General features: G+C 41.0%; 1 protein-coding gene across 2 annotated transcripts in view; it reads left to right on the forward strand.

The window, feature by feature from the left end:
- The window catches only part of SORCS2 (sortilin related VPS10 domain containing receptor 2), an 810,911-nt gene that overhangs the window by 489,421 nt on the left and 293,594 nt on the right, over positions 1-27,896 (forward strand). For both annotated transcript variants that reach the window (XM_034770959.1, XM_034770960.1), the window contains exon 3: positions 2,983-3,082. In XM_034770959.1, the coding sequence (XP_034626850.1) occupies positions 2,983-3,082 (100 nt within the window). The remainder of the gene's footprint in view (positions 1-2,982; positions 3,083-27,896) is intronic.

A 27,896-nucleotide genomic window follows, 5' to 3' on the forward strand; every position in this document is an offset into this window, starting at 1 on the left:
GTCTAGCTAATATGCAGTCCTGCCTTGAGTGCAGGGGACTGGACTAGATGACCTCTCGCGGTCCCTTCCAGTTCTATGATTCTAATATAAGGATGCTGCAGCTGGAAGGACAGAGAGAGTATGACCTAGTGATATTGCATTGGGGGGGGAGCACAGTAAGACGTTTGTTTAACCTTGCACTCTAATCTTCCTGAATATAAATTTGTCCAATTTGCTCATGTTGGAACACATGCTCTCATTTTGTCATGTGATCTGCTCTCTCTGGACTGTAGAAATTCCAGTTGTTGTCAGATTAGGACAGAACATTCTCATTTTTCCTTGAACCATATGTGCTGGCAAATGTGGTTGCTGGTCAGAGCATAAGGTATGATGGTATTCCTTCTCCCCTCCAGGCAGAGTTCCAAATAAACTTTGTGGACACAGCAAGAGCCCTCCACACAACACTTCTGCCAATCTGGACCCTTCTGCTTGGGCACAGTACAGATATTAAGATGAATTTAGACCATACATACATCTGCTTGAAACTCTTCTTTGATTTTCTGCAAAAGTTTTTTCATAGCTAGTGTGTCCCAGAAAATACAAGAATTTGACTATTTAAAATGATCTTGCCTTAGTCTGGAAATAGCTCAGAAGTCATAACCTCCTCTTTTATGACAACTTTATTCACTTAATTCATGTCTTTTACTCTGAGTAGTGAGACTAAGCAAGAATCTTTGGACAAGTATCTTTGAAATGGGCTATCTTCTTTGTTCTTCTCTGCCTGCATCATTCAGTTGTTACCTTGATACAAATGCAGACATAGTTCCTCCTGAGTTGGTACTCTCTGATGGCTCTTTTGTAGGAATCTTGGAACCATCTCTCTATGAAAATTGGAGAATTTTAAAAGAATTTTGTCAGGAACTTGCCCCTGGGCAAGTCAGTGGCCTGGCATTCCTATCCCTACAGAATGCACTAGTTCCCTGTCATGACTTGCATTTGGTTCAGTATAATTTCAATATGCCTGCCTGATGCCAGCAGGTTTTAGTTGTAACTTTAATTACTGTTTTATCCATTACCTCAACCAAATTAAGTTTAGAGTCTGTCCATTCTTATTTTCTTCTGAATTTTAGTTAGATTGACACTATGTATTTGATTTCTATGTAACTGTTTGTCCAACCTGAATTGCTATTACATTTATTTTATAAATATATCATTATATAGCTGCAGGGTATGCAACACTGTACAATGAATGGATCAAAGCCACACATATATCACTATAAACATATATAAATCTGAAATTTGGTCCCAAAGCAATATCAATATATGCATGAGGGTGCTGAGTATGTGTGCATACGCAGAAGCCTAGATCAGTCTGTATAAATACATAACATGTAACAGTCCTTGCCTTACTTTTTTTCTGGGTTGGTGAAGAGAGAAGGGAATTAATGGAAGTATTAAATGTCCTGTTGATTGTTACCATGGGCAAGATCCTGCCCCATGACTTCATCCCTGTTATGCCACTCTGGCAGTGCAAAGAAAACAGAAAGCTGCCCTAAGAGGGCAGCTATGTATTTTTTTGATTTAGGGGAATCTCTGGGTGGTGTAAAATGGGCATAGCTGTCTCTATACGACCTACTTCCCATTCCCCAGCATCAGACACATCCCTGGTTGGACTAGGGCATGACCAAGGTAGGAGGAGCTATGGCTAAACCATGCAGTGCTCTGGACAATTCACAGCAAAGGGGGCTCAAGAGGACCATTCTAACTGGTGTAATTTCAAGCAGCTCTTAAGCTTTGAGCCACCTTTTGAGGGGGTAAGGAGTAGGTGACAATAGAGAGTGTGAGCTGAATGTGGCTATCGGGAATCAAATAACCTTGCTGAATTTTCTCTCAAATTGTTCCATTGGAAGGTAGGATTTGTTTTCCTCCCTAGTCACAGGGGCTTGCACATAAACCCAACTGGCTCCTCTACAATTGTCTGGGAGGCGAGAGTTATCCATGTGAGGCAAGTGCCCCCTATGGCCTGAACTCCTGGGAGCTGCACTGATCGGGCTCCCTCAGAGGGGAAAATCCCACATATGGAGGATCACGTGGCACAACTGAACCATGAATGAGGCATACAGGATTTGGTCCAGGATGTTTAGGGTTCAGGTTTTTAACTTATAGTTTTTGCCGAATTGTTTGCTTTTTTCCAGTAACTGCAGTGATAAGTACCGTACTTAAAACAGTCACAAAGGTTTGACTAATTGTAGTTCTTCCATGGAAAACAAGGCTGTGCATGCACACTACCTTTAGCTGTAGCACATATGCATACTTTTGTGCTTAAGACCTATTGGAGGTCAGGCATTTGCTTTGCTGTTTAATTACTCAGTACTGCACTGATGATTGGAAAAAGAAACAGATGTGTGGATGTCTTCAGTACAGGTAGTTTCATAGTAAGTTCACTTTCAATCTTAAATAATCTTGTGCTAGATCCTTCTCCCACTGAGCACACAGCTCCCTCTGAAATCAGCTTTTCCCAGTAAATTCATGGTGAGCAGGATTTAGCCTCTTTAAATACACCCTAGGTAAATAACCATTAGTACTGCAGTGGAGGCTTCTGGTACTGCAATGATGATAAGCATTTTCACAGGTTTATCTAAAGATATCGGTGCCAATTTATCTGCTTGTGGTTATGGACGTGTATGAAGTCATAACAATTCCTGTGGTTTTGCATGTGTTTTACATCTGTGACTGTAAGCATATTGTATAGCATCAGTACAACTCTATCACCTTGTAGAATTGGATAATACAGAGAAGCCAACAATTTTTCTCAAGCTTTGAGCATTGCTCAGTAGTTGCAAGTCCATTCTACTACCTAATGATGTCACAACAAATAAAAAACTGAATTGCTGGCACAGAAGCATTGAAAGTAGACACTTGGTGTTACAAAGTATGTTTCAGAGATGATTGAAATACTGGGGCCTTTGGGAAGCACTTATAGCTGTTCAATGTTTCTTTCAGGTCATCAGATTTTGGAACATTATATACAAAGCTGAATCTGCAGCCCGGGATTACTACAGTCATTGACAATTTCTACATTTGTCCCACCAACAAAAAAAAGGTATGTGGCAAGGAAGTATTCCTCTTTCCTAGAGATCCAATAGCTCAGGCTAGAAAACTCTCACAGACGAGTTAAGACTCCAGTAGTTAGTTCAGTGAAGCACATTCTCCAGAATTAAAATATAAAGGAGTAATTTTCACAAACAAGTTGATGACCTTCAGTAGAACTGTGACCTCTGGGAATGGGATATACATTTTAGATGGACTCTGCCAAGCAATGATAATCTTATGATCTTTCAATTTTGAGAGTATCAGTGTGGACAAAAACTGGGGAAGGCCTAGAGTGAGTGTAGTCTGTGAGGCCATTGATTAAGGAGCCCCCAGAAACTAGCTCCTCTGAGAGTCACGCAAATCTTGTTATCCACCAGATGACCATCTGTACATAGAGTCTGTCCCACTGCATCAGCTTCGGGGCCTCCTAACTCCATCTGGCCTCCCTAGCAGGGCGGCTGCATTGGAACTGTACTGCCCGCACTTCCCCTGCCTGCAGCTTCCTCTGGAGCTCACATCGAGAGGGTTCTGCTACACTAGGGTTGGTGTAGCTGAGTTGGCTACAGGCCCTCACCCCCCTGCCTCATTCTATGCTCAGATTCCCAGCTTTATGCATGTTCTTTATGGAGATCTAAGGCTGGCCTGAGCTGGCGCTGTGGAAATGGTTGACAATCTCGCCATTTGGGAAGAAGATGGAAATTCTCATGCTGAGCTTCAGGCAATGATCTTAGGTCACTGAAAAGATTTTTTTTAAAACTTTTATTTAAAATTCCCCTGCACTGTTGGTGACCCCAATAGCATTTAGGTTGGTGCATGAGGAACTGAAAGTGAAATGAACTATAAACAAAGGTGAATTTGACTAGTCAAATGTGGCTGCCTGTGATGAATGGAAAGTAGAATGCAAAGAAACACAGTGATTATAAAAAAAATATTTTTTTACAATTCTTGCTGTTTTAATTATGTAAAGTATTGTAAATAATAAGCGCAGTAAGACATATATGAATAAAGAATTTTATCTTGAAAAGTTCCTTTCAACCACAGTATAAAATAGAAGAATTGATTTCATGCGGGGTCCATTGATTAGAAAGACAATTTTAGTTGTACTTATCTATTTGTTCTGCCTAATCAAAAATCAGTGATAAACTCAAAGAACCTGCCTGGGTGATTAAGTGCTGTTTTTATTTCTCCTGGTATTGTGGCTGGAGTCTTTGCGACCAACTGAAGCAGTAGACGAGTTAGATAATATGTATTTAATCTGCTGCAAAGCTGGTAACAATTTTCTTATTCATCAAAGTGGATCTACCACCAGGCACAAAATTGTTTCTGAGCAGCATGCATCTCAGAGCTGGGCTCTGTAGATTATTTCAGGGCCAAAAAGAAATAAATAATAATAATAAAGTATTCATGTAATTTTCTGGAATGAAGACACAAGGATGAGGCAGGATGGGAAACCTATGAAAATTTCTGCACAGCTCAGTCAGCTACTGTGTTCTACATGAAATTAAAACCTGCACAGGCTTGTGGGGATCAAGGATAATGTAAATCTACCAATCTGGAAAAAAAGAAAAAGGAAGTGAACAGTGGTTGCAGGACTGCTGCTGAATTTCAAGAACAAAGGACATTCTGATACATAGAAAAATGGCACATTAACCCAAACTCAGAAAAATCTGATTTATGTTCAAGGTAGCTCAAAGTACTTAGCACTTAGTGCAAAGACCCTCTTTAGCAGTTTAATGCTATATCAGAATTCAGTTCTTAAATTCATTTCATTTTGGTCCTCTATGAATGTGCTATTTGATGTTCTGTACTTTGCTCTTAAGATGTCAACCTACTTTAAACATAAAAAATTCCTTCCATTTTAGGGCCTGTTAAAGGTGCCAGAGCGAACATTTCTAGAAATAAGTCCTTCATGAGGCAGGCATGATACAAACTGTGGAATAAAGGTGTTTTGCCAATATACTTCAGAACTGGCTTGGAGGAACCACGCTGATAAGAAATTCAGTCTCCATGCCAAAAAAAACCAGAGGCAGCCATGCCAGCCATCATGATGGTAGCTTTTGTGATGAGTGGCACTTGACTAAGACCACCAATTTGTTTCACAAAGGCCATTTGGAAAAGCTGGTACATTCAGCCCAGTCTGGTTGGTCCTGCATCCCACTGCCAAAATCCTGAGCCACTGAACGGATCAGGAGGCAGCCCTAGCTCAGCTGTTAGAGGCTAGCCCTTGCTGTCTGCAGTACTCCAGGCTCAAGAGGGAGCATATGTGGATGGGGCAGGCCACTGGCCTCACCCCTATGCAAAGATTGGCACCTGCTGAGGGACTTGTTACGATTGTTCTAGAGGCATAACATGAAATTGCTACAGTTTTCTCCTCTATTTCTGGAGTCATCCACAGACACAGTATGCCTGATTTTCCTCTCTCACTGATTCAGTTCCATGGATTTAAATTTAAAAATTTCTATTTTTTTGCTGCTCTATAAGGTCTCAGTCTTGCAAGGTGCTAAGCACTCTGGCCCCAATCCAGAAAAGGACTTACATATATGCTTAAATTTAAGCACAAGCAGTCCCATACTCCCATTCAGCATTTGGAGGATGAAAATGTATCCAAAGAAGCAGAGACAAAAAATGTGTGTGGGATTGTTGCATATTAATTATCACAATTTTAATTCTATTCCACATCATCCTTAGAGAGTCATGAATGATATTTCTTATATAATTCTCATCATAGATATCAATTTTCTGGTGCAACTGAGTGATTTTATGTGGTAAGGAATCTGGAAGGTAACTCTTTTACAGCTGGCTGGAGAGGCATGCAAAAGCTGGAGAAGCTTGTAAAATAAAATGCAACCAGATCAATCTGAAAATTGGCAAAAGGCTGTGGTTTAGTTCAGGGTTTGGGCTGAGGTTATCTATCTGCACTAATATGCAAATTCCTAACTTGAATAAGAGTTTCATTGAATGTGCTTGGCACGTTCACTAGCTATCATTTGTACAATCCGCTGGACTGAAAAGTGCAGTTTACAGAACGAATCTGAAACTGTACTGAAAATGTTCAATCCCTGCGGGCTGCACGGGTTTGCATTTTTCTAAGAAGACCAGTTGTAGAAAAGTGACAGTTCTTATCTCTCTACTACAGTGTTTACAGCAGGGGTTCTCACAACACATTTTTTGGTGGCCACCAACTCTTGCTGGAGGCTGCTCTGACAATTTTTCCTAAAATATTGAACTTTAGGAAAAACAAATAAATATGCACATATACATGTCCACATTTCTGTAGGGTTTTTTTTTTCAAACTCACTAATAAAAATAATGTACAGTTGTCTCTCTTCTTTACTGGACCTAAACAAAATAGAAACAAAAATAAGGTGCTTTGCATGTTTTGATTTTTTTTTTTAGATTGCTAGTTAGTAAGTCTGCTACTATGAAAAGTGATATTTGTATATTTGTTAATATCACTTTTCACAGCAGACTTACTCAGTGCCAGCATGCTGGGGGACAAATTAAGTCCTGGATGATGAGGTGGGTCAGGAGGCAGGGGGTTCAGGAGCGATGAGAGGCTGGAGGAGGCAGCGGGGGTTGAGGTGATGACAGAGGTTGAGTCCAGGGATGGAGCCCAAAACCCTGCGGCTGGGGGACAGAGCCTGCCAGAGGCCTGCTGTCCACCACCCCAGGCCGGAAACCTGAAGCCCAAGGCCCACCGCCCCTGGGAAGTTGGGGAACTTACACTGGTTGCCTGCTCCTACAGTGTTTCTGACTCCAGAAGGGGATAGGGACCAACCCCTGCAGGCAGCCCCGGGGGAGGAGCCACTGCTTCCGCCCCCGCCCCGCCCCCGCACCACCCAGGAGGTTGTGGCTGCAAGAAAAGCTCCTGGTGGCCACATTTGAGAAACACTGGTTTACAGTGTTAAAAGTTCACATAACTATAGTTCCTTTTATTAAGAAGCATATTTGTACATGCAAAGTTAAATTGTTAGAATCATGTTATTTTCACCAGCTGCATGGAAAAGGGATTATGTAACAGAAATAATTACAGGATAAACTGATGGGTAGACTGGGGACTTCAGACCACACAGTGGAGGAGAACAAATCCCTCTAGAAAGCCATGGTGAGTCCATACTTGGGAAGAAGAGGGCTAAGTAGGATTTTGCTCCTTTTCTGTGTAGCCATCTTATGCATCTGCGAATTATTTATGCTGCTTACTGTGGGTGGGCCCAAAGGAGGGGCCGGGAAGGACCCACATTAAGTGACATATCTCATCCCCTCAAACCTCCTCCCAAACAAAAAACTTGTGCACTAGCCACCGGAAAACTTAGTTTGTGCTGCCTGAGGAAGCATCAATGTTTTCTCCACGCTCTGTGACACCCCTTTCAACTCAGGAGGAACCTGTAGCAAATGACAGCAAAGATATTGGTCCTACCATGCTGACATGGTTGAGGAGAGGCTGCAGATGAATGAGGAGAGAGAGTGCACTAGTGCAACTAGCCTGGCACTAATTTGTTCATTTTGATGCACTTATGCACAGGGCAGCCTTTGAACTGACCTGTGACATCAAATTGTCTTATGAGTTCACCACATCAGGGCTTATCCTGATCCATGATGGGCTGCACATACGTCCACTGACCTTGAATTTTCTTACATTTTAAATAAAAGAACTGATTTAATTGTCTGCCTCTCTTCTGCTAGTATTGCCCTAGTAGAAAACTGGTGCAGGCATCCTTGAATTATACATGCACTACAGGAAAATGGAGTCTGATCTTTGGTATTCTGTTCCTTGGTGATAATAGGGTATGACTGTGGTTTGGAAGTGATGTGCTTGGGCCACCCAATCCTGTATTATATAGAATCAACCTTTCAGTCAACTAAAAAGGAAACCTTTCATGTGGAAGGGGATTAGTTATAGAGTAATAGGGATGATAATTACATACCAGTTTCACTGAGATAAATTACAAGTGATAATGCATAGTATGAAATTGTGATTGGGATGTGTGCTGGGTTTTTTAAAGACAAATTTAGTTCACTCTTGAAAAGTGTTTGAAGTTTCTAGATTTAATGTCCTTGGGATTTTGCTCTGAACATACTTTAAATGTACATTTGACAAATATTTTTGACTCCCATTGCTCCAGATGTTATGGCTGTGCTAAAGGAGCACATATGCAACATAAGGAATGTAAGTCTTGTTCATATTAGAGAAAAATAAACATTGTCTGTGGCTATGTTGATTTATTAGTAAAACGGCCATAACAGCTAAGCTTCCTATCTGCTATGCTAATCAATAACTGCACATTTTCCCAATCTAAACAGTATGTTAACAGGCAAAACCTACATGCCTGACGAACCACACAGAACCTTGATATAATAAAGAGTAGGTGGGCTATATTTATAATAGTTAGATTGATGGTACTGTACTTTAAAATTAGCTGAAGTATAAAATATACACAATAGAGAAGGGAAATCTCCAATGGAGATAACACTTTCCTAGTCAGAAGAATGGTTTGAGAAATGTTTGCAAACATTTGAAGATAAATATAGGGCTGCCACATTTTGCCATGTGTCTTGCAGGGCAAAATAATTGACAATAAAACTTCCATGAGGCCACCTTTAGTAAGTAACTTTCTGTCTTAGAGACCACTCCAGAGTATGTGCAAACATGTCAAGTATCTCTCAAACCTCCCTTCTCTTCATGTGTCATTATATAATGCCTGCATCTGTAACTTTCACTCTATGTATCTGAAGAAGTGAGGTGTTTTACCCATGAAAGCTTATGCCCAAATAAATCTGTCAGTCTTTAAGGTGCCACCGGACTCCTTGTTGTTTTTGTGAATTAGACTGGTTACAAATGGACTAGCAAATGAATAATAAAAATAGGTATGATTTGTTGATTTATGAATATTAACGTTGTATATTTTGATGTGTGATGTTGACAGTTTATTTTAATGGTTTATAAAGCTTTAATTTTTCAAATCTCAACATTTGCCATCATTAAATAATTATTGTCTGATTCCCCCATAATTTTCCAGAACTGTGAAAATTTGAAATAGATAAAAATAAAAAAACTTAAAAGTAAACTTGGTATGCAGTTGTTTAGGTCCCCGGATATTAGAGGACAAGGTGGATGAGGTAATATATTTTATTGGACCACCTGATGTTGGTGAGAGAAACAAGCTACACAGAACAATTCTTCTTCTGAAGAGTTCTGTGTGACTCTAAAGCTTGTCTGTCTCACCAACAGAACTCGGTCCAATAAAAGATATTACCTCTCACTAACCTTGTCTTTCTCTGGATATTATCAGTCAGTTAAAGAAAAATACAAATCTTGTTCTGCCAAGTCTACTCATGCCATTCAGGGCCGGCTCCAGGCACCAGCTTCTCAAGCAGGTGCTTGGGGCGGCCGCTCCGGAGAGGGGCGGCACGTCCAGGTATTCGGCGGCAATTCGGCGGACAGTCCCTCACTCCGCCTGGGAGCGAAGGACCTCCCGCCGAATTGCCACCGCAGATCGCGATCACGGCTTTTTGTTTGTTTGTTTGTTTGTTTGTTTTGGCTGCTTGGGGCGGCCAAAACCCTGGAGCCAGCCCTGATGCCATTGGAGGTTTTGCCATTGACTTCAGTGGCACCCGGATTGTGTCCTATGTGATTCTGGACAAGTCATGTTACTTTCCTCTGCCTCAGCTTTCCCATCCATAAAATTGGGATAATGCGTACCTTTTTGTAAAAATGAAAACCGCTATATAAATACAAAGTATCATTGTTATTCCTGATTAGGCCAGCACTCCCAAATCGTTACAATTTGTATGCGCTTTATTGTATAGAGCTATAAAAAGAGGTTTGTCTCTTAGTGAAAATCTAATTTACAGACACTTTCTTTGCCAATTTTTTGACCTGCCACCCAAACCTAGTTTTTACCTCTCCCTGTACTGAGCTCCCTATCCTTATTAGCAGGCACAGTTATTAAAACCCACTAGCTTTGAGTTATTGACAGAATACGGTTCCACTAGTACATAGAAGCCTGCTTTTTGAAAAAGATAGCATAAACCTTTTGATTTATCTTCCATTCAGTTTAACAAAGCCAGTACATGATAACTAACTGGTGAATTATACATGGCAATGAGTGAGTTGTAGAGTGTCATGAATTGTTTGTGGATTTATCATGGCATGTGGGATAATTACTTATTAAGGTCAAGGAGTGGTGTAGGCAGAATGGGTTAACCTTTGAACAGACAGTCTTGTATTATTAGTGTATCCTATAATTTCTTTGACGTTTAACTTGGACAGCTCAATTGATTTCTGAAGTTGACCTTTTGCAGTGACTTTGGCCTGACATGTAACTTCTGTGTTCTCCTGATCTTTGCTTTATTCCTTGGTAAAGAGATATAGTCCCTTCCCTTCCTTTGCATGCTTAATATATATTGTTTGGTTTTATTTTTACAAATTTCCTTCCTGAACAAAGCACAAATGCAGAACAAAAATGTAATTCTCAGCAGTGAAGTGAAAAATAAAAAGTCTAATTTGTGGAAACATAACATAAGAGACTTAATTGAAAAGGGAAAAGAACATTGATCAAGTGCTAGGATATCATTGTGCGTATAATTCTGCATTTGAAAGACATCCATTTCACTCCTGGTATTTCTGGGAAGAGAAGGAATCCAACTATCATATTTTCAGCAAGACTTTATTTCCCATTATGTCAAGCACGGGCTTACTGATTAGAGAAATAGAAATAGTCGATCAAAGACATCTAGGAGAACTAAGAAGGAATGTTTGAAACTACTCTAAGCATCTGAGGCAATATGCGTTACTTGATGAATGGCTGGGTAGAGATAGGCATGAACTGAAAAATGTAGAGTGTTCATTTGGGACTGGGACTTTATCGGGTTTGGGGTAATTTGCAAAATTCAGATCCAGGTTCTCATTTCAAAACACTTCAACCTAAAATTCAGAGATGATCAAATCTGGGTTTTTTGGCTCAGGTCCCACGTCTGAATCAGGGTTTTATGGCACAGAAACATGTAAAGTAATTGTGAAGGGGAACATTCCTGGACAATGCTGCCTAGTGGTTGGATGAGGGGTGTTGACTTTCTCTTAGGCATTCCCCTTTCTCACAGCTGGCCCACCCTTTGGTGGTCTGTACATTCAGTGTCTCAGCCCTCCAGCCAGGTTGTGCTTGCAAGTCCACCCCTTTGGGGTGTGTATAAAGGGTCCACAATGAGGGAAGACTTCAGGATCAAGTGAGGGATTCAGAGCTTTCCCTTTGGGTCAGGTCTCGTGATGTGGACTCTTGTATCTTCTGGGTCTTCCATTAATTAGGAGCCCTACCAAGGGATAGGCTTCCATAGTTGTCCCCTAATTAGGGGTTGGTAGGGGACCCCAGACCCACCTTCTTCTCCAGGCTCTGATCCAGGGCCTGTTAGGCAGCTAAGCCCTGCACCTTGGGGTGCTATGTGACTTCCTCCCTGGATCATTTCCTATAAGCCTGCTTTTCTCCCAGGTTAAAGTAAAGAACTGAACATAAAAATGAAGTTTCTGACCTTCAAAAGCCACCAGTCCCTTCTTTGCAGGCTGGGTCAGGTCACTGTCACCAGGCCTCAGGCAGCAAGAGCTCCCATGGTGCTCCTTCTCAGGAGCTCAAAGTGCATGTCAGCTCACCTCCACTGCCTGCGTGCCACGGAGCTACTCCACTTCCCCTTTTAAAGCTCCTCTTCCAACTTGTGCGGATGCAGTGGGTCGGGACTGCATGGGCCCCTTCTTCTTCAGTGTGGGGTTTGTCTATCCCATCACAGTACCACGCAGTGTGACTGACAGGTCACTAGCTCTCTCTTCCTTCCGATTTCTCCTTAAGACCCATTTTCCTTACTACATTAATCTCCTCAGCAAGGATCTTTCACTTGCTCCTTAAACTGAACAGGTGTCCTGTGCTTTTAGCACGTCTGTAGGAGATTGTAAATTAATTGGACTTGGAGATGTGCTGTGTATACCCCAGGCTGGAGCAAGGAGACAAGGTGAAACTAAATGTCCTGTAGGGGAGACCAGCCAGATGGTCTGCTCCACCTCACAGAACTTCTGTTACCTGTCAGTTAGCTTTCTGGCCTGAAGAGGCCTGTAGATAAGTCAGTGCCAGGGGACTCACTGCAAGGACCTAGAGCTCAGGGAAACCTGGGTCTTTCCTGAGAAACTGGGCTGAGCTTTATAGGGACAGAGCTACCATTTCCCTTTGTTCCCCCATTATTTCACTGCCTGATGGTGCTACAGCTCTAGGCTAGTCTTGCAAAAACATCTAATTTACACCAGTTGAGGATCACCTAAATCTTTCATAAGGTTCTGAGTACATTCCTGCTACAACTACCTATAATCCTGGTAGCTAAAGATATGGGGAAAACAGTTTGCAGGCAATTCTGAAAAACAAATTAAAATAAATGTGTTTTGACCCAAACCAAACTCCCTTCCCCCCCCCCGAATTTTTGGCAAATCAAAAAGTCAGCTGGCCAGCAGCCAGGATTCTTACTTTGGAGGAGGAGGAAGATGTAGTTTCAAGGTCCTGCTCCAGAGGGGGGATTGAACTTGGGTCTCTTACATCCAAGATGAGTGCTTTGACCAGTGGGCTAAAGATTACAAGAAGGTATCACTACCACTGCCTCCTCCAGTTTTGTGAATGGTGCCTAAATCTGCTTGTGAATCTATCCTGAAAAACTGGAATGATTCATTCTGATAACGCCAAAACAATTCAATTTGATAGTTCAGAATTTTTTTTATTTTTGATTTAGACCGAAACAATTACCCAAAATCGACTGATATTTGTAAAATGTTTTGGTTGACCCAACTCTACATTTTTTCAGTGCATAATATATTTTGGCTGAAAAATTTCACTGTGCTCTAGTGATAGCTTCTCTCATGCAACGTGGAGCCAAAAATTTCTGCAGAGATCAGTATCATGGAGAATTGAATAATAATGCACAGCAGAGTTTAGGAGGGGAAGCAAGTATAGTGGCCAAGGGAGAGAGTTGCTTTCATATGATGTTTGAGGAGAGATGCAGTCTTGTTGATATAGAGAGATGCAGGAAATCTGCTCCAGATGGTAGGAGCTGCAGAGGAGGAGGCTGTTGCACCAATAATGCTGAACTTGTGTGAAGGGAAAGAGAGGAGACAGATGCTAGATGAGCAGAGAGAACACGAAGGGGATGATTAACAATCATTTAATAGTACAGTATATCAAACTGCATACCTAAGCAGTTGAGTCACAGAGAACATAGAGGAAAGGGGGGGCTAGAGGAGGAGGATAGAAAATCCAGTTGTGTTCTTTGGAAATTTTTCTGAAATAAGTTTGTTTAAAGAGAAACCATACTCCATAAATGCACCCTCCATGGAATATCCTCTTATCGATATTTATTATAACAACACTTTTCCGTTGAGATAACAGCTTTTCCTCTAAATATTTTAGAGAGTTTTATGAACACTTATGAAGCTTCACCATACATCTAAAGGCATGTGTTATTGTTCCCATTTTACGGACGGGGAAGCTGAAGCCAGGTGCTGTCAAGGCTTAATCAAAGTCTGGCAAGAAATAAGAGTCAGTTCTGGGAAGAATACTCAGGAGGGAGTGAAAAAAACTTGTAAATGTTCTTTGGAAAAAAAAATGTTAATACTGTTCAAAAGGTCTGCAAGGACAAAATATGGTACACGTTCCCCAGAGAGACAAAAAATAGTGTTATCATGTATTTGGAAAATAGTCTTCAACATGCTGATGCATCTTGTATCTCTCTGAGGACCTGTGCATTTCTTTATGGTTTCGCCAATAATAAAAAGGCAGCATGAATCATGAATTCCACACTACATGCACTGTTAGCATTTTCAAATCTATCGATGTGTCAAATTCTGTTCTTTTTGCTGCAGCTGTTCTACTGCCTTCCACTCAGGCTGACCACACAACTGCCTCTTCTCCTGGGAGCAGAGGTGCAGCAGGATTTCTTTCTTTTTCAGTGGTTGGCATGGGAGCACAGTGGCAACTAGCAGTGCTTAAATCTCTGATATTAACGTTTGACAGGGCTGACAATACCCACCCACTGAGAACCCCCTCTGATGTCCGGCCCCTTCAAGCCCTCAGGAATGAAAATATGTCTCAGCTAGTCAGCTGCTGCAGTCATGCTGTCACCACATGAATGTTCATGACCTTGTATAGGACCATTAGTTGTCTGTAAATTTCACAGCTATATATTCTGGTGTTCTTGTGAGTTCCTACCAGAAATACAATGCCTGGTGATGCTTGTTTTGAGAGATGCAAAGTGGCAGTGTGCTACCTGCTTCTAGTGTGTTTATGTTCTGTACATATATTAAAGCAAATGCTGAATACCCTTAACTCCCATTGGCCTCAGATGGTGTAGATGGTTTTCCACACTTTTCAGTATTAGTCCTTTAGCGCTGGGACAGAAAGAGGTCAAGAGGCTGGGGAATCAACATGGCACACCATGTGATTGAGTGTGGGGCAATGTAACTCTGTCAAAGGTTCATCAAGAGGTAAAGCAGAATTTTTGATTTTTCATTATACCATATAACCATGTGGCTCTGTAATAGTGAACCGATTATCATTTTGTATGAAAGAGCCTGAGTTTCCCCTCACAGAGCTTGAAACCATGTGTACCTCTCTAGATCAACTCCTCTCTAAAGCAGTCCTCATTTTGGTTTGTTTTACCAGCTAACAGTGGGCAGACTTTTCTTTCTGTGGCACTAGAGTCAAGGACTCATCACCATTCCTTTGCTGTGTGATCTGCTTAATCTCCATGATCCCAAAACAGTTCCTGAGTTGACACTGAGCTTGAGTCTTCTACAAGGCAGCATGTATTAGTCTTATCTCCAAACCATTGAATGGATTCTTAAACCCCAACAACTCTCTCTCTTTTTTCTTAAAGTTTTTGCAGCCTCCATTATCTTCCTCCCTCTCCTTTCCATGTTCTTGCTGTCTTTGTACTACCTGTTTCCTTTCCTCCCCTCCTATCCTGTTTCTCTTGACTTTCCCCTTTTGAAACACCTCTCAGATTCTGGAGCTGGTTAAGCCATTTTCTTTTACGTTTACAATATTTAAAACATTGAAATGATTATTTTTAGAAATATGTAGCTAAGCAATTCGGTTTTGGGTTTCTGCTCAGAACTAGCGTTCAGGGCCATGGTACAACTGGTGACTCAGTTATGATTTCACAAAAGGAGGCTCTACACCAGTGGCAATCTGGTGACTAACTCAGGGAATTGTTAGTCAGGAGACCTGGCATCTATTTCTATGCCCTTATGCAAGTCTGAATCTCTCTGAAGCCTGATTTTCCACTGCCTTGCATCCTGTGTAGCCCATTTATATTTGTGCAAAAAGGACATAAACATATTACTATATTTGATAGCATTTTGCACCTACTTTGATGTCAGATTATACAAGGTGCAAAGCAGTGCAGAATGAGCTGCATTTGTGCCTCAGTTTCTCCACTTGTGATCCTTGTATAAATGCTGAGTATTGTTCTCATTCAATTTAAGGAGAGTTGCCTATTTATAACGCATTTCAGTAGACTCATTCCTATAGTAACTGAGCACCACTCTAGTATCAGGAGCACAATAAAAATAATTATGTTGTAAATATGCTTCCCTTTTCTTAAATTTAATTAGCATTTACATAACACTGCCCCTTCAGAACATGAGATAATCCTCACTTCACCCCTTTGTGGTAAGTAAATGGGGAAATATTTTTATTCTCACATGGCAGATGAGGAAATTGAGAGAGAAGTTAAATGGCTTGCCCCGAATGGAACATGGTGCATCTATAGAACAACTGTTTGGACCAGAATTCAGGGAGGCCTGACTTCCATCAGTGTGCTGAATCCTCCAGACCAGATTGCCTCTCTGGACATTTAAATGGAATTCAAATTTTAATTAAAATGGAAGTTCAGTTTTCCCATTCTTTTACAAAATACACTAAATCGACACAAGGCATTATTGGGCTGGCTAGAGAAGTGCCTGCCAGGTAGCACTGGGGAATTCTGGAGTATTTGCCTTGCCAAAAGCTTAAGATTTGCTAGTTGCACAAAGGGCTATGTTTCCAGTGTAGCTATGACTACCGGCATCAGAACTGGATCTTTGGGAATAGAGCAAACATTTTACATGTCAATTTAAGACATTACATGCCTTGGTGTTTGTTTATTTATTTCATGCTAACATGTGGTAGGTTAATTTAAATCAGCTACATCTGTGGAACTAAAGCTTTTCACATTACATCAGTTGGATTTTACTTAGCTGTTTTAAGTCTAGTTCCTTTTGGTGCTCACAGTTTCTGCGTTGCATAGTAGAGGCATGAACAAATGACTGCACCTTTGATCGATGGTTAGATTTTTGCCACCCTGACTCCTACTGCATAGCATCTTCTCTCTCAGTGATCCCACTGAACACAATGGACCAGAACCTCAGTTGGTATAAATTAGCCTGGTTCCATTGAAGTCAATGGATCTATGCTGATTTACACCATCTGAGGATTTGGCCAAATGATGATATTTATGCACTTAGGCGCTACTCAGTAAGAGAGGTGGTGACAAAATATGGCCTAGATTAATGTGCATAGACTCTTGATTGTAAGGACTGCCCCTGTGTTTCAGTTGCAAAGAAGAGGTTGGGGGAAGGTGTCTTTGTTCCTTGATCCTGCGTGCCGCACAATATGGGAGAGGGCACAAGTTTTCCCTTTATTCTTATTGAAAATTATGTTTTATTTCTTTCCTCAGCAATCTATGGGAACCATGGTTCTGGAACTGAATGCCTATCAGAATGGCATCAAGTTCCACTAGGCAACCTATGATGCCATTAAATACAGTATAATACCATATTAAAAATACATTGTGTTTATCTGTTGCCCTCCATCATAAGATGGCATATCATTGTACACACATTCATGTATCTTCATCACACCCCTGCCATTTAGGAATAATTATTATTATTCTCATTTTACAGTTGTGGAAACTGAGGCATAGAAAGATTAAGTGACTTGTTCAAGGAAATATGTGGGAGAGATATGACTAGAATCCAGGTTTCTTAATGTCCTTCTCTGAGTCTTAATCACAAGACCATACTTCCTCCTCCCTAAGGAAAAGCAATAGAGGGGTAAAATACAGTATGTTTCTCTAACAGTCCAAAGGGGATTACTGACTCAAGAAAGGACTTACTGATATCAAAGTTACTCCTAGCAGCCAGATATGTAAGGGTTTATTTCTGGTAAAGGACAGCTATCCCAATATTAATGGCCTGGAAAAATAAAATATAGGAAATCCTTTCAGTGGCAAAAATGACAGACAGCCTGTTTCTGGAATTTGAACAAACTTAGTACACAGATGTAGGTAAACATAAATGTTTTTTAAAGATTACACATACAGGTTATGAATAAGATTTGTTAATATTTATATGGGAAGTTACCTGTGCTAATCATAAAATAAAAAGTTATGAAAAATGTTCCTTCAAACTCTGAGGTAATGGGAGGTACAGGGTGTTCAGCACCTATGAATATCTAGAAATATATTTACATGTGAAATATGGATTTAGAAGTGTGACCAGGGTTCCAGGAGGGCCACTCTGAGACTAGGTCTACACTGCGGGGGGATCGATTTAAGATACACAAATTCAGTTACACGAATAGCGTAGCTGAATTCGACGTATCGGAGCCGACTGACCCCGCTGTGAGGACGGCAGCAAATCGACCGCCGCGGCTCCCCCATCGACGGCGCTTACTCCTACCTGCGCTGGTGGAGTACGTGCATCGATTCGGGGATTGATTGTCGTGTCCTGACGAGACACGATAATTCAATCCCCGAGAGATCGATTAACTACCCGCCGATCCAGGCGGATAGTGAAGACAAACCCTGAGATTGCGCAGTTAGGGCAAACTGCAAAGAATGGGGCAGACAATCCCCCAAACTGGTAGTTATTCTAATTCTTAGATTCACCAAGCCAGCAACAAAGCAGCTTCTGCAATACCTGACTGGTTACCCAGAAGCCAGAACACAGTTCCCTTAAAGCAACCCAGCTTTGGGCTCCCACCGAAACAGCCAAGTCAAATATGATAAGGATTACTAAAAATCTTGTTCATCATATAAAAAAGTTCTATCAACCTAAAGGATTGGACACATTATCTGACAGGTTAATAGTATCAGGAGGTAGCCATGTTAGTCTGTATCCACAAAAACAACAAGGAGTCTGGTGTCACCTTAAAGACTAACGATTTATTTGGGCATAAGCTTTTGTGGGTAAAAAACCTCACTGTTTGAAATGGGCCATGCTGATTATCACTACAAAAGTTTTTTTTCTCCTGCTGATAATAGCCCACCTTAATCAATTAGTCTCATTAGAGTTGGTATGGCAACACTCATTTTTCATGTTCTCTCTCTCTCTCTCTCTCTCTCTATATATATATCTTCCTACTGTATTTTCCACTGCGTGCATCTGATGAAGTGGGCTTTAGCCCACGAAAGTTTATGCTCAAATAAATTTGTTAGTCTCTAAGTTGCCACAAGGACTCCTCATTCTTTTTATATGGTTAACATCTAACAAGATATAAGTAAACACATACAATTAGTATTACCTCTAATTCTCTAACAATACAGGTTTGCATTTCAAAGGTCTAGTCCATTTAACATGGCTATGTTAGCTATTTATAAGGAATAGCCCCAATTATAGATTATATACTTCTCTAATAAGTCTTTAAAGGTTGAATTTGGGTCATTTAGCCTGCAAGTTGCTTAACCCTTTCTGTCCCTGTGTCACAAGGAACCTAACATTAGATACCTGGTCTTAAAAATCTTGGCCCTGTGAATTAGGATGAGAAATAATTCATACACACCTCTACCCCTAAACGCTGTCCTCGGGAGCCAAAAAATCTTACTGCGTTATATCGAACTTGCTTTGATCTGCCGGAGTGCACAGCCCTGTCCCCTGGAGCACTGCTTTACCGCATTATATCCAAATTCGTGTTATATTGGGTCACATTATATCAGGGTAGAGCTGTAGTTCGCACATTTGGTTAATGTATACAGAGTGAGGAAATAGACACAAAGAGCCAGGCTTTAAGCAGCATCTAGAGAGCTCCCTCATCAGGAAGTTCCAACATTTATTAAGCTCCCCACTGCAACGCATTCTGGTTCTCTTTGGTAACTTTGGAGGATCAGGAACTCTCTGGTCCCTCCACAACATTTACTTGCTGTAGCCCAATTAAAGCAAAAAAGATAATTGGAATGGAGGGAGGGTATATAGTTTCCAAATCTTTCACCTATGCATGGTTCCCTCAGATGTACCGCAACACTTTGGGTTTGTATAATGTTTATATACCAGTGACTTTGTTTCATAGTTTTAAAGCACTCTGGTTTATTTATTTATCTCGCCAGGAGATCCTTCAATTCATTAATAAGAGAATTATCTTTTTTTTTTTTGCTAACAAGCCAATTCATTATATTGATGCTCACAGACTATGTTTGTGCAGCACTCTTCTGTTTCTTTCTCTTGTACATGTAGTGATCTATGATTTGGATAATTACTGGTTGTTTATCTTTTCTTGAGCATTTGGATAGCACATATTGTTTGTTTTTTTTCCCCCTTTTCTTCACTCCCTTTGGATAGACTAATGCAGCCTGCCAGCAGCTGAGAGAATAGTATTTGTTATTCAAAGATACTACTGAGTTACCTGCCACTGTATTTAAATGAGGCTCACAGTGTAAGGCTGGTTATCTCCCAGCTCACTCCTATCTGGTTCTGTGGGGATTCATGGGGCTTGAACCTGGGACAGTAGGCTGCACTTTCATGCTGCTACCAGGCAGCCAGGGCAGAGCCACGCCTGGTCAACACACCATACATCTAGGGAGACCAGTCATTTCAGGAAGTGCTGTTCATGATAGAGAAGACTGGAAGCTCCCTGCATGACCTCGCATGGGTCCAGACCTACTATTTATGCCTGGAGGGAGTACCAGGAAGTTGTCTGTGCAACAAGGGAGATCACTGACCTGCTGCTGAGACAAACCTTGCCTTGTTCCCGCCTCCTTGCCCTGCGCTTCGGTTCCTAGCTATTGATTCTGGTTTGACCAGGGGCGGGTGCAAGGGGGGGCAAGCAGGGACATGGACGCCCACTCCCCCCTCCCCCAATAATTGGCAGGGGACGCAGAACTCCTTTGGCCCCAAGGCCTCAACGAGAGGTGCAGAACTCCTCCTGCTTCTGGGCTGTGGTGGGGAGCGCAAACTTCTCCAGCCCTGAGGCTATGGTAGGGAGAGCGCTCTGTGCCCCGATCCGGGGCCCTGGGACTGGAAGAGTTTGTTCTCCCCCGCCCCGCCATAATAGTACTGCTTCCCGCATCGGTGCCCACCCAAGAGCAGTAAATTTTAAATTCCTGCGCATGCCCCTGGGTTTGATCCTTGAGTACGGTTCAACCCTAGTCTCTTGTCCCCAGCTATTGACCTTGGCGTGATACTTGGCTCCAGATCTCAGCTGCCAACTTTGGTTAAACCTAGGGTTGCCAATTTTCTAATAGCACAAAACCTAACACACCTGCCCTGCTCCTTTTCTGAGGCCCTGCTCCTGCTCCCTCCCTCTCTCTCCCTCCGTCGCTCACTCTATCCCACCCTCACTCACTTTCAACGGGCCCTTTTGTTCCGGGCAAAAACCAGATGCTTGGCAACCCTAGCTCAACCCCTCAGGCCCAACAGCCCACAATTCGGTTCCTGTTGGATTCCTCCACAATGAGACAGAGACCTGTGCTCCAAATGTTCATGTTAGAAAAGGAGATTGTTAAACTGTTCAGGACCTGTGTCATTGACAAATAGATGGCTAGATCATGATTTACCAAACACCACAATGTGACTCAGAGGCAGAGCCCAGGAGTCCTACTTCCTCCCTTATCCACAGATTAATTTGCATTCTTCATCTAGTGAAATTATCCATGGCAAGCGTTGAGATTGTAAATCTGCTCTGGGGTCTGTCAGTAATGGCTTAAGGGAAGCATTTCAACAAGAATCTAAAAAAGGCTCAACTCGAGCGAGCACCCATTTTTTAAACAGGTCAAAATGGAAAAATAAACAAATGACAGAAAAGAAAACAGAGAATTCACTGCCATGTGATTCCAGCTTCACCCTGCAATCCGGTGTTGATGATAATGTTACTATTATTGTTTTTGGAAACCTAAGGCAAAAAGAGTTTTTGGTCTTTGATATGAAAATGGTGATATTGTAGGTCATTTCGATTGCTGAGGAAGGAAGTTCCATAGCTGCACAACAAACAATCAGCAAAAAAGCTCTGAATCTAGCTCTCACAACTTTGTTATCATACACAGCTCTTCAGGAGCACAGAGATATGGAAATTCCTATGTCACAGAAAGAGGCAATTCCTCAGAGAATTTGAGAGTGTTGAAGATTAGCACTTTGCTCTTGAACTGGACCTGATGATCGACGGATATCCAGTATAGTGAAAGGAGCACCAGGCACACTAGTGGAGTTGTTTAGCAGGGTACAATGCTACATTCTGGACTTTCATTGGCGCTTGTGTGTTGAGTTCCAGGTATAGAACATTACAATAATAAAGTCTGGATGTCCTGGATCACTGTAGTCTGGCTTGTCTGATAGTAATGGTGGCAGCCTTTTAGCCAGTGTAAGTTCAGGGAAGTGTTTCTAGTGGTTATGACTATTTGGCTCTAGTCTTGTTCCTGAAGCACCTGGAGAAAATGCACTGCTTTGATGATATGCAGGCAGATTCTCTTTATGAAGGGCAATGCTGTGGCACCCTCTTTTTCTTCAAAGTCCTATATGAATTCAGTTCCTTTCTTTCAAAACCTCCAGAGTATGAATCTCCTTAGCATTTGGATACCAGGTTGATAGATGCCTTAGAAATACCTAAAACAGAAAATTAGATGATAGTTGCTGAGCTGTTCATAATCCTTCATGGTCCTCTATACATGAGACTAATCCAGGGTTCTATTTAGAGGGACTATGATCCAAACTGATTTCTCTCCACACCAGAATAAGAGTATGTATTATGGGAAGCAGAGCTGTCTAGCAGTTAGGGTTGGCAACTGGAAGACAGGACTCCTGGGTTCTGTACCAGCTTTGCCACCAGCTCACAGTGTGATCTTTGACATTCTGCTTAACCTCTCTGAGTCTCATCTGAAAATGTGTATAATATCTCACCACGGTGTTAGAAGTAATGGATGTTTGTAAAATATTTTGAGATCCTATATGCTGTCATTTTTATTGTTTATCTAAAGTAACTGTTGATCTGTAAGATTTGCAAATTATTTCCTAAGGGAGTTCAGCTGGGAATCTGGTGGGCAAAACTACTTACCAAAGATAACTGCTAAAAACAACAAGTTCACTTAACTCACCTTGATTGTAACAGTCTGGCCATATATTATCTTATGATGAATATAGTACAGCTAGTCTCTATTTATGGAGCCCTCACTCATTTTCAGAATTCTTTGGCAAACAAATTAGTTATTAGTGACATTGACCCTTTGGACGAAGAGTGGCAATTTGTTATCTGCAGTAACAAGGCAGCATATGTTTCACTGAAGTATGACTGGCAGTCTAGAGGCTTGCAAAATATGTTTCTGCATTTGGGGAATATAAACATCAACCTCCTACATCTCAGGAGGTGTTAAAACCACGTCTTATGAGTCAAGCTGCAGTCAAATTAGCTTTGTCAAGTAAGAGCAAGCAGCATATTCAAAGTACTGTCAACTCTGTCTCTCCTCCTATTTGCCTTTTTTCATTATAGAAAATTTGTCATGATTTCTGTGAAGATTTCTTCACAGAAGAACCTCACTGACTGGGGAGGTGCACTAAGCCACTAAAGTCTCTCTTACTCAGGTATCTTCAAGTTAACTGTACAAGTCTTAGTTTATATTTCTGCCTCTGCTCTCATAACTTGCAAAAAGTTACTGATTTATTTACTCAAACTCTGATGCTGGGGGGATTCATGGGACCTTTCTTTATTCTGAAGGGAAATCAGTGCAAGATTGTCAATTTTTTTAGATGATGGCTTGCCTGCCAGACCAAGAACCCAAAGTTACGAGTTCTGCAGATCCTCCATGCGACAGTTTAGTGGAATGTGTGTCCAATTATGAAAGCCATTTACTTTACATAAGAACAAAAGAATGGTGTGTTGGGATGTTCACCCCCACACTAGCCTGGAAAGGGATAATGAGACTGAGAAGGGACTCATTAACTGGATAGTCCATCTCTGAGGGGGATTAAGGGGCCTACGCAATCCCTGATGGAACCCAGATGAGATGTAATAGGCAGGCTATTATAAAGCCAGGAAGCTGGCAGCAGAAAAGGGCTGGGAGGTGGAGATGGAGGATTCTCTGATTCCAAATGAAGTCACTCTGTAAACTAAAGAAGAGTCTATTGGAGAGGGAGAATGGATACAAAGTAGGGCTGAAAAGAGTAGAATCAGATGATAACAGTCCCCCCGACCCCCTCCCCCAAAATTGCAAAGCTGAGGAAGGAAATAAACCAAAATGTTGTTATAGTAAAATCCCTATCCAAAGAAATAAGATTAGTGATGTTAACTCTGTGAAGGTATGGATTTAAAAAAGCATAGGAGATATTGTTAAGAGCAAAGAGGCTGTGAGATGGTGATCTTTTAGCTGAATGTAAAAACAAAGAGCAAGCTGATAAACTGCTAAAACCTAAAATGCTAGGGAAAGTTAAAGTAAGTTGCCAGCTACCAAAGTATCTGACTGAAATATAATGGCATTAGAGCTGACCAATGATGAGATAACCAAAAGCATAGGAGAAGATAAAGTGTTAGTAGTCAGTAAGCGACTAATTAGTAAACGAGCAGGAGAAAGCATGCTGTTAACAGATGTCCTGATTACATTTGAGGGAGGGACTCCACCTGAGAAAGTAACAATAGGGTTTCAGATATTCAGAACCAAATGTAGTAACTGCGGCGGTAATTACAGTCCCGCATATAGAGGGTGTATTGCGGCAAGGCAAGCTACAAAAGACAAAAATTGTTAATAATGTATCTTATGCAGAAGCTGTAAGGAGACTTTCACAGCATCAGATGGAGAAGGAAGAAACAATAGCACAGGAAAAGGGGAATTGCAGACACAGCCTCAATCATATACTAGTAATGAAAAAGGTTTATTGCATTTATGGTAGAAGTGATACATTGGGATTGTACATCACAAACTGGGGGGAAAAAAATCAGAAAGAAAATTATAGCAAGGGCAGTGGAAAAACATTTGTATATTAATAACTTGTCAGTGGACCATATTCATGCAATGTTGAATGAAGTTGATTAAATATGACTAGAATGGGGAATCTCAATATTTTGTCAGAATGCACACAGTCTGATAGCACATATTCAAGAACTAAAAGAAAATATCCTGGAAATGAAAACTAAATCAATTGTTATATGTATCTGTAGCAAAGTGAGACTCAGCCTCCTGCTGGTTATCCTGGGAATTAGCTCAATTTCAGCCTGGAGCACCCTCTTCTGGTCAGTGGCTTAACTGCCTCAGGTCCCGCCTGGACCCCGGTGCCCTTTACTTCGGGGTTCTGCCCCTGCAGTACCCCTGCTCTGGGTCTCCCCTCCCAGGGGAACCCCCATCCTTTAAACCCACCTTGCCTCATTGGCTACTGCCAGTCATCATTCAGCCCCTGCTCACTGGGGCAGACTCTAAACCACTCATCATTGGCAAGGGGTGGGGGGTTGGACCTGCTGCCTCTGCCTAACCCCAGGCTGCACCTTTGCAACCCCAGTACCTGTTTTCGCCTTTAGCAAGGCCCACAGCCTGGGGATTTACCAAGTTGGAGCTCCCCAGCTCCTCTTGCCTTTCTCCAGACCTGTTGTGTTCCCTATACCCTGAGCTCCCAGGCAGCCAGGTCCTTCTCTCCTAAGAGCTAGAGAGAGACTGACCCAGCTCCTGGCTCTCAGCCCTTTTATAGGGCCAGTTGTCTCCTAATTGGGCATGGCCCAACTGTGGCTGCTTTCCCAATCTTATTGACTTTCAGCCCCAGTCCTCTCCGAGGGCTGGCTTTTAACAGTTTCAGGGCCGGATGGGGTGACCACTCCGCTTCAGTATCCAAGAAACATTGTTGGTTGAAAAGCTTGTATTTAAAATTCTTATAGGCAAGACTGAAAACTAGGAAGAGGAGAAGGCATTTGCACTTTCATAAGGGAAAGATTAAACTACATAGCAGTAGAGAACAGAGAAGTAAGCCAAGAATATAATGCTGTTGAGATCCCAATGCTGAAGAATAATATTTCTTTAAGGATTTACAATATCTATAACCCATGTGGGAAATTAGAAAGTTCAGAGCTACAAGAAATAGTGAAGAATGCTTAAAGACCAGATATTATATGTGGTGACCTAATAGTCATGATAAATTGTGGGGAATTAAGACAACTGATAAAAATCGTGCATGCTTAGACAAGTTCATTAACGAAAACAATCCAGTGGTTTTAAACAATGGCACCCAGCTAGATTTAATACAGCATTGTAACAGCAGATATTGCAAGTAAATGCAACTGGGAAATACATAAAGAAGAAAGAATGGGGAGTGATCATTTCCCTATACTCATTACTTTTCAAGGACCAGATAAGGTGGAAGGCAATGGAAAATTACCCACTTGGAATTTTAAGAAAACTAACTGGGAGCTATTTATAAGTAAATGTACTGAATTTGTGAATAATTGTTGTATGAGTGATGACAGAGAGAATTTCAGTGATAATGTAACAAAGGGATTACCTGGTAATCACAGCAGCTACTGTACCCATATCTAGGAAACTGAAATATCTCAAAACTAAAAACTCACTTCCATGGTAGAATGAGTACAAAATGTCAGTTAAAGAAAGGAAGAAAGCCTATAGAAAAGCAAAAAAATAAAAATAAAAAAAATACAATCAATAGTTAAGTATAATAATAAAGTATAAAAGAAGTAAGGATATAGCACAAAAAGTATAAAAAACAAACAAGCATTGGAGGAAGTATTGGGGGCAGATAAACAAAGAAAGCAAGACATTAGAAATATACAGGAAAATTAGAAGAATTAATGGAATTAAGACTAAGTAACCACATCCTACTCTTAATGGGGCTGACAGAGTTAGAAGTTCTGATAATGAGAAAGCAGAAGTTTGAGAAGAAACTTTCTGAGGGGTGAATAATGATGAAAACCAAACGGAAGTTTTCTACCAGATTAAAAGGCAGTTCATTGAAGAGAATTATAATTTATTATGTATTTGGGGTCAACTTGAAGACACTATACTGAATGAATAGTTTTGTATGTGAGAACCTGAGAAAGCTATTGATGTCAGCAAGAATACATCTCCAGGTAAAGATAATATATGTAACATAATGTTTAAATATCTCTCTGAAAAGCAGTTTGAGGGTTATTTTGGGATTATTTAATTCTATATGGAAAATGGAGTGGATACCGGTAGGGTGGAAACATGCAGTAGTAATTCCAATATGAAAACCAGGCAAACTATCCATGAAAGCAGATGTCTGTAGACCAGTTGCCCTCATGTCTGTCTAGGTAAAATTATGGAGAGAATGGTGGATGAAAGATTGGTTGCCTATTTGGTTTTAGGAGAAGAAGATACACCGTTGATCACGTTGCTAAATTAGAAACTGAAGTACAAAAAAGTGTGAGGCACGTGGGTTTCATGCTAGCTGTCTTTCTAGATAATGAAAAGGCATAGGATATACTATGGATGGAAGGCTTATAGTTCAAAGTACGTGCAGTAGGGATAAAGGGAAGAATATATGAGTCGATTAGAGACTTTTTGAATAGAAGGCCCATGCAGGTCAGAGTTGGGAAAGTTATGTTGAATATATATAATATTAAAAATGGTACACCACAGGGAAGTGTTATCAGCCCAACCTTATTTAATAATTTGATAAATGATCTTTCAGAACAAATAGGTGATCGGATAAGTGTCACTCTACTCGCACATGATTGTGCTCTGTAGGTTGGGAGCAGGAATAATGAGGTGGCAGAAAAGAGAATCAACAAAGCTTTAATGAGAGACCTCTGACCAGGGAAATGTGTGGGGTTTCAAGGTCTCCATTGCTAAAACCAAAGGATTGATCTTTATAAAAAGGAAAGTCACAAAGGAATATAAACTGTATCTGTATGGAGAACAAATAGATGTAGTTGAAAGGTTCATGTTTTTAAGGGTAATATTTGGTACTAAATTATGCTGAAAATATCATATAAACTATGATAAAAATAAATGTACACAGAGGATCAACCTGCTTAAAAGTCTTGCTGGGACTAACTCAGGGGCCGATGAGAAAACACTGCCGATGGTAATACAGAGCCTTAATCAGACCAGTTATTGACTGTGGCTGCCAAGCCGTTGGGTCAGCATCAAAATCAGAACTTAAAAAATTAGGTTTAATACAAGCTCAGGCACTACGAATTGTGTGTGGTGCATTTATTACAAGATCCGTATGTGCTACGAATAGCTTCTAGTGAAAGGACAGTTACACAAATGAAACTACTTAACCTAAATTTCAGGGACAAAGTTAATGGGAACTGAAATGATGAAAGTACCAAACAAATTTATGAAGATTGTTGGGAATTTGATAGGCAAACTATAGCACATGATATTAGAACGCCACATGCTGTATTAGTTAGTCTGGATGCAGGAGTTGAAAGACAAGGAGAAACTGAACAAAGTCAGAACTTTCAGTCATAGAAAAATTAGCTATGGATGAAAAGTCACATGTCCAAACATGGATTTAAATATATTTTATAAATCTAAGGGTAAAAAAGGGAGTAGGTATTAAAAGTGAAGTATATAGTATAATAGATGAAAACATATATTTA

The sequence above is a fragment of the Trachemys scripta genome, chromosome 5 (genome assembly GCF_013100865.1).
Source record: "Trachemys scripta elegans isolate TJP31775 chromosome 5, CAS_Tse_1.0, whole genome shotgun sequence".
Classification (NCBI taxonomy): Eukaryota; Metazoa; Chordata; order Testudines; family Emydidae; genus Trachemys; species Trachemys scripta.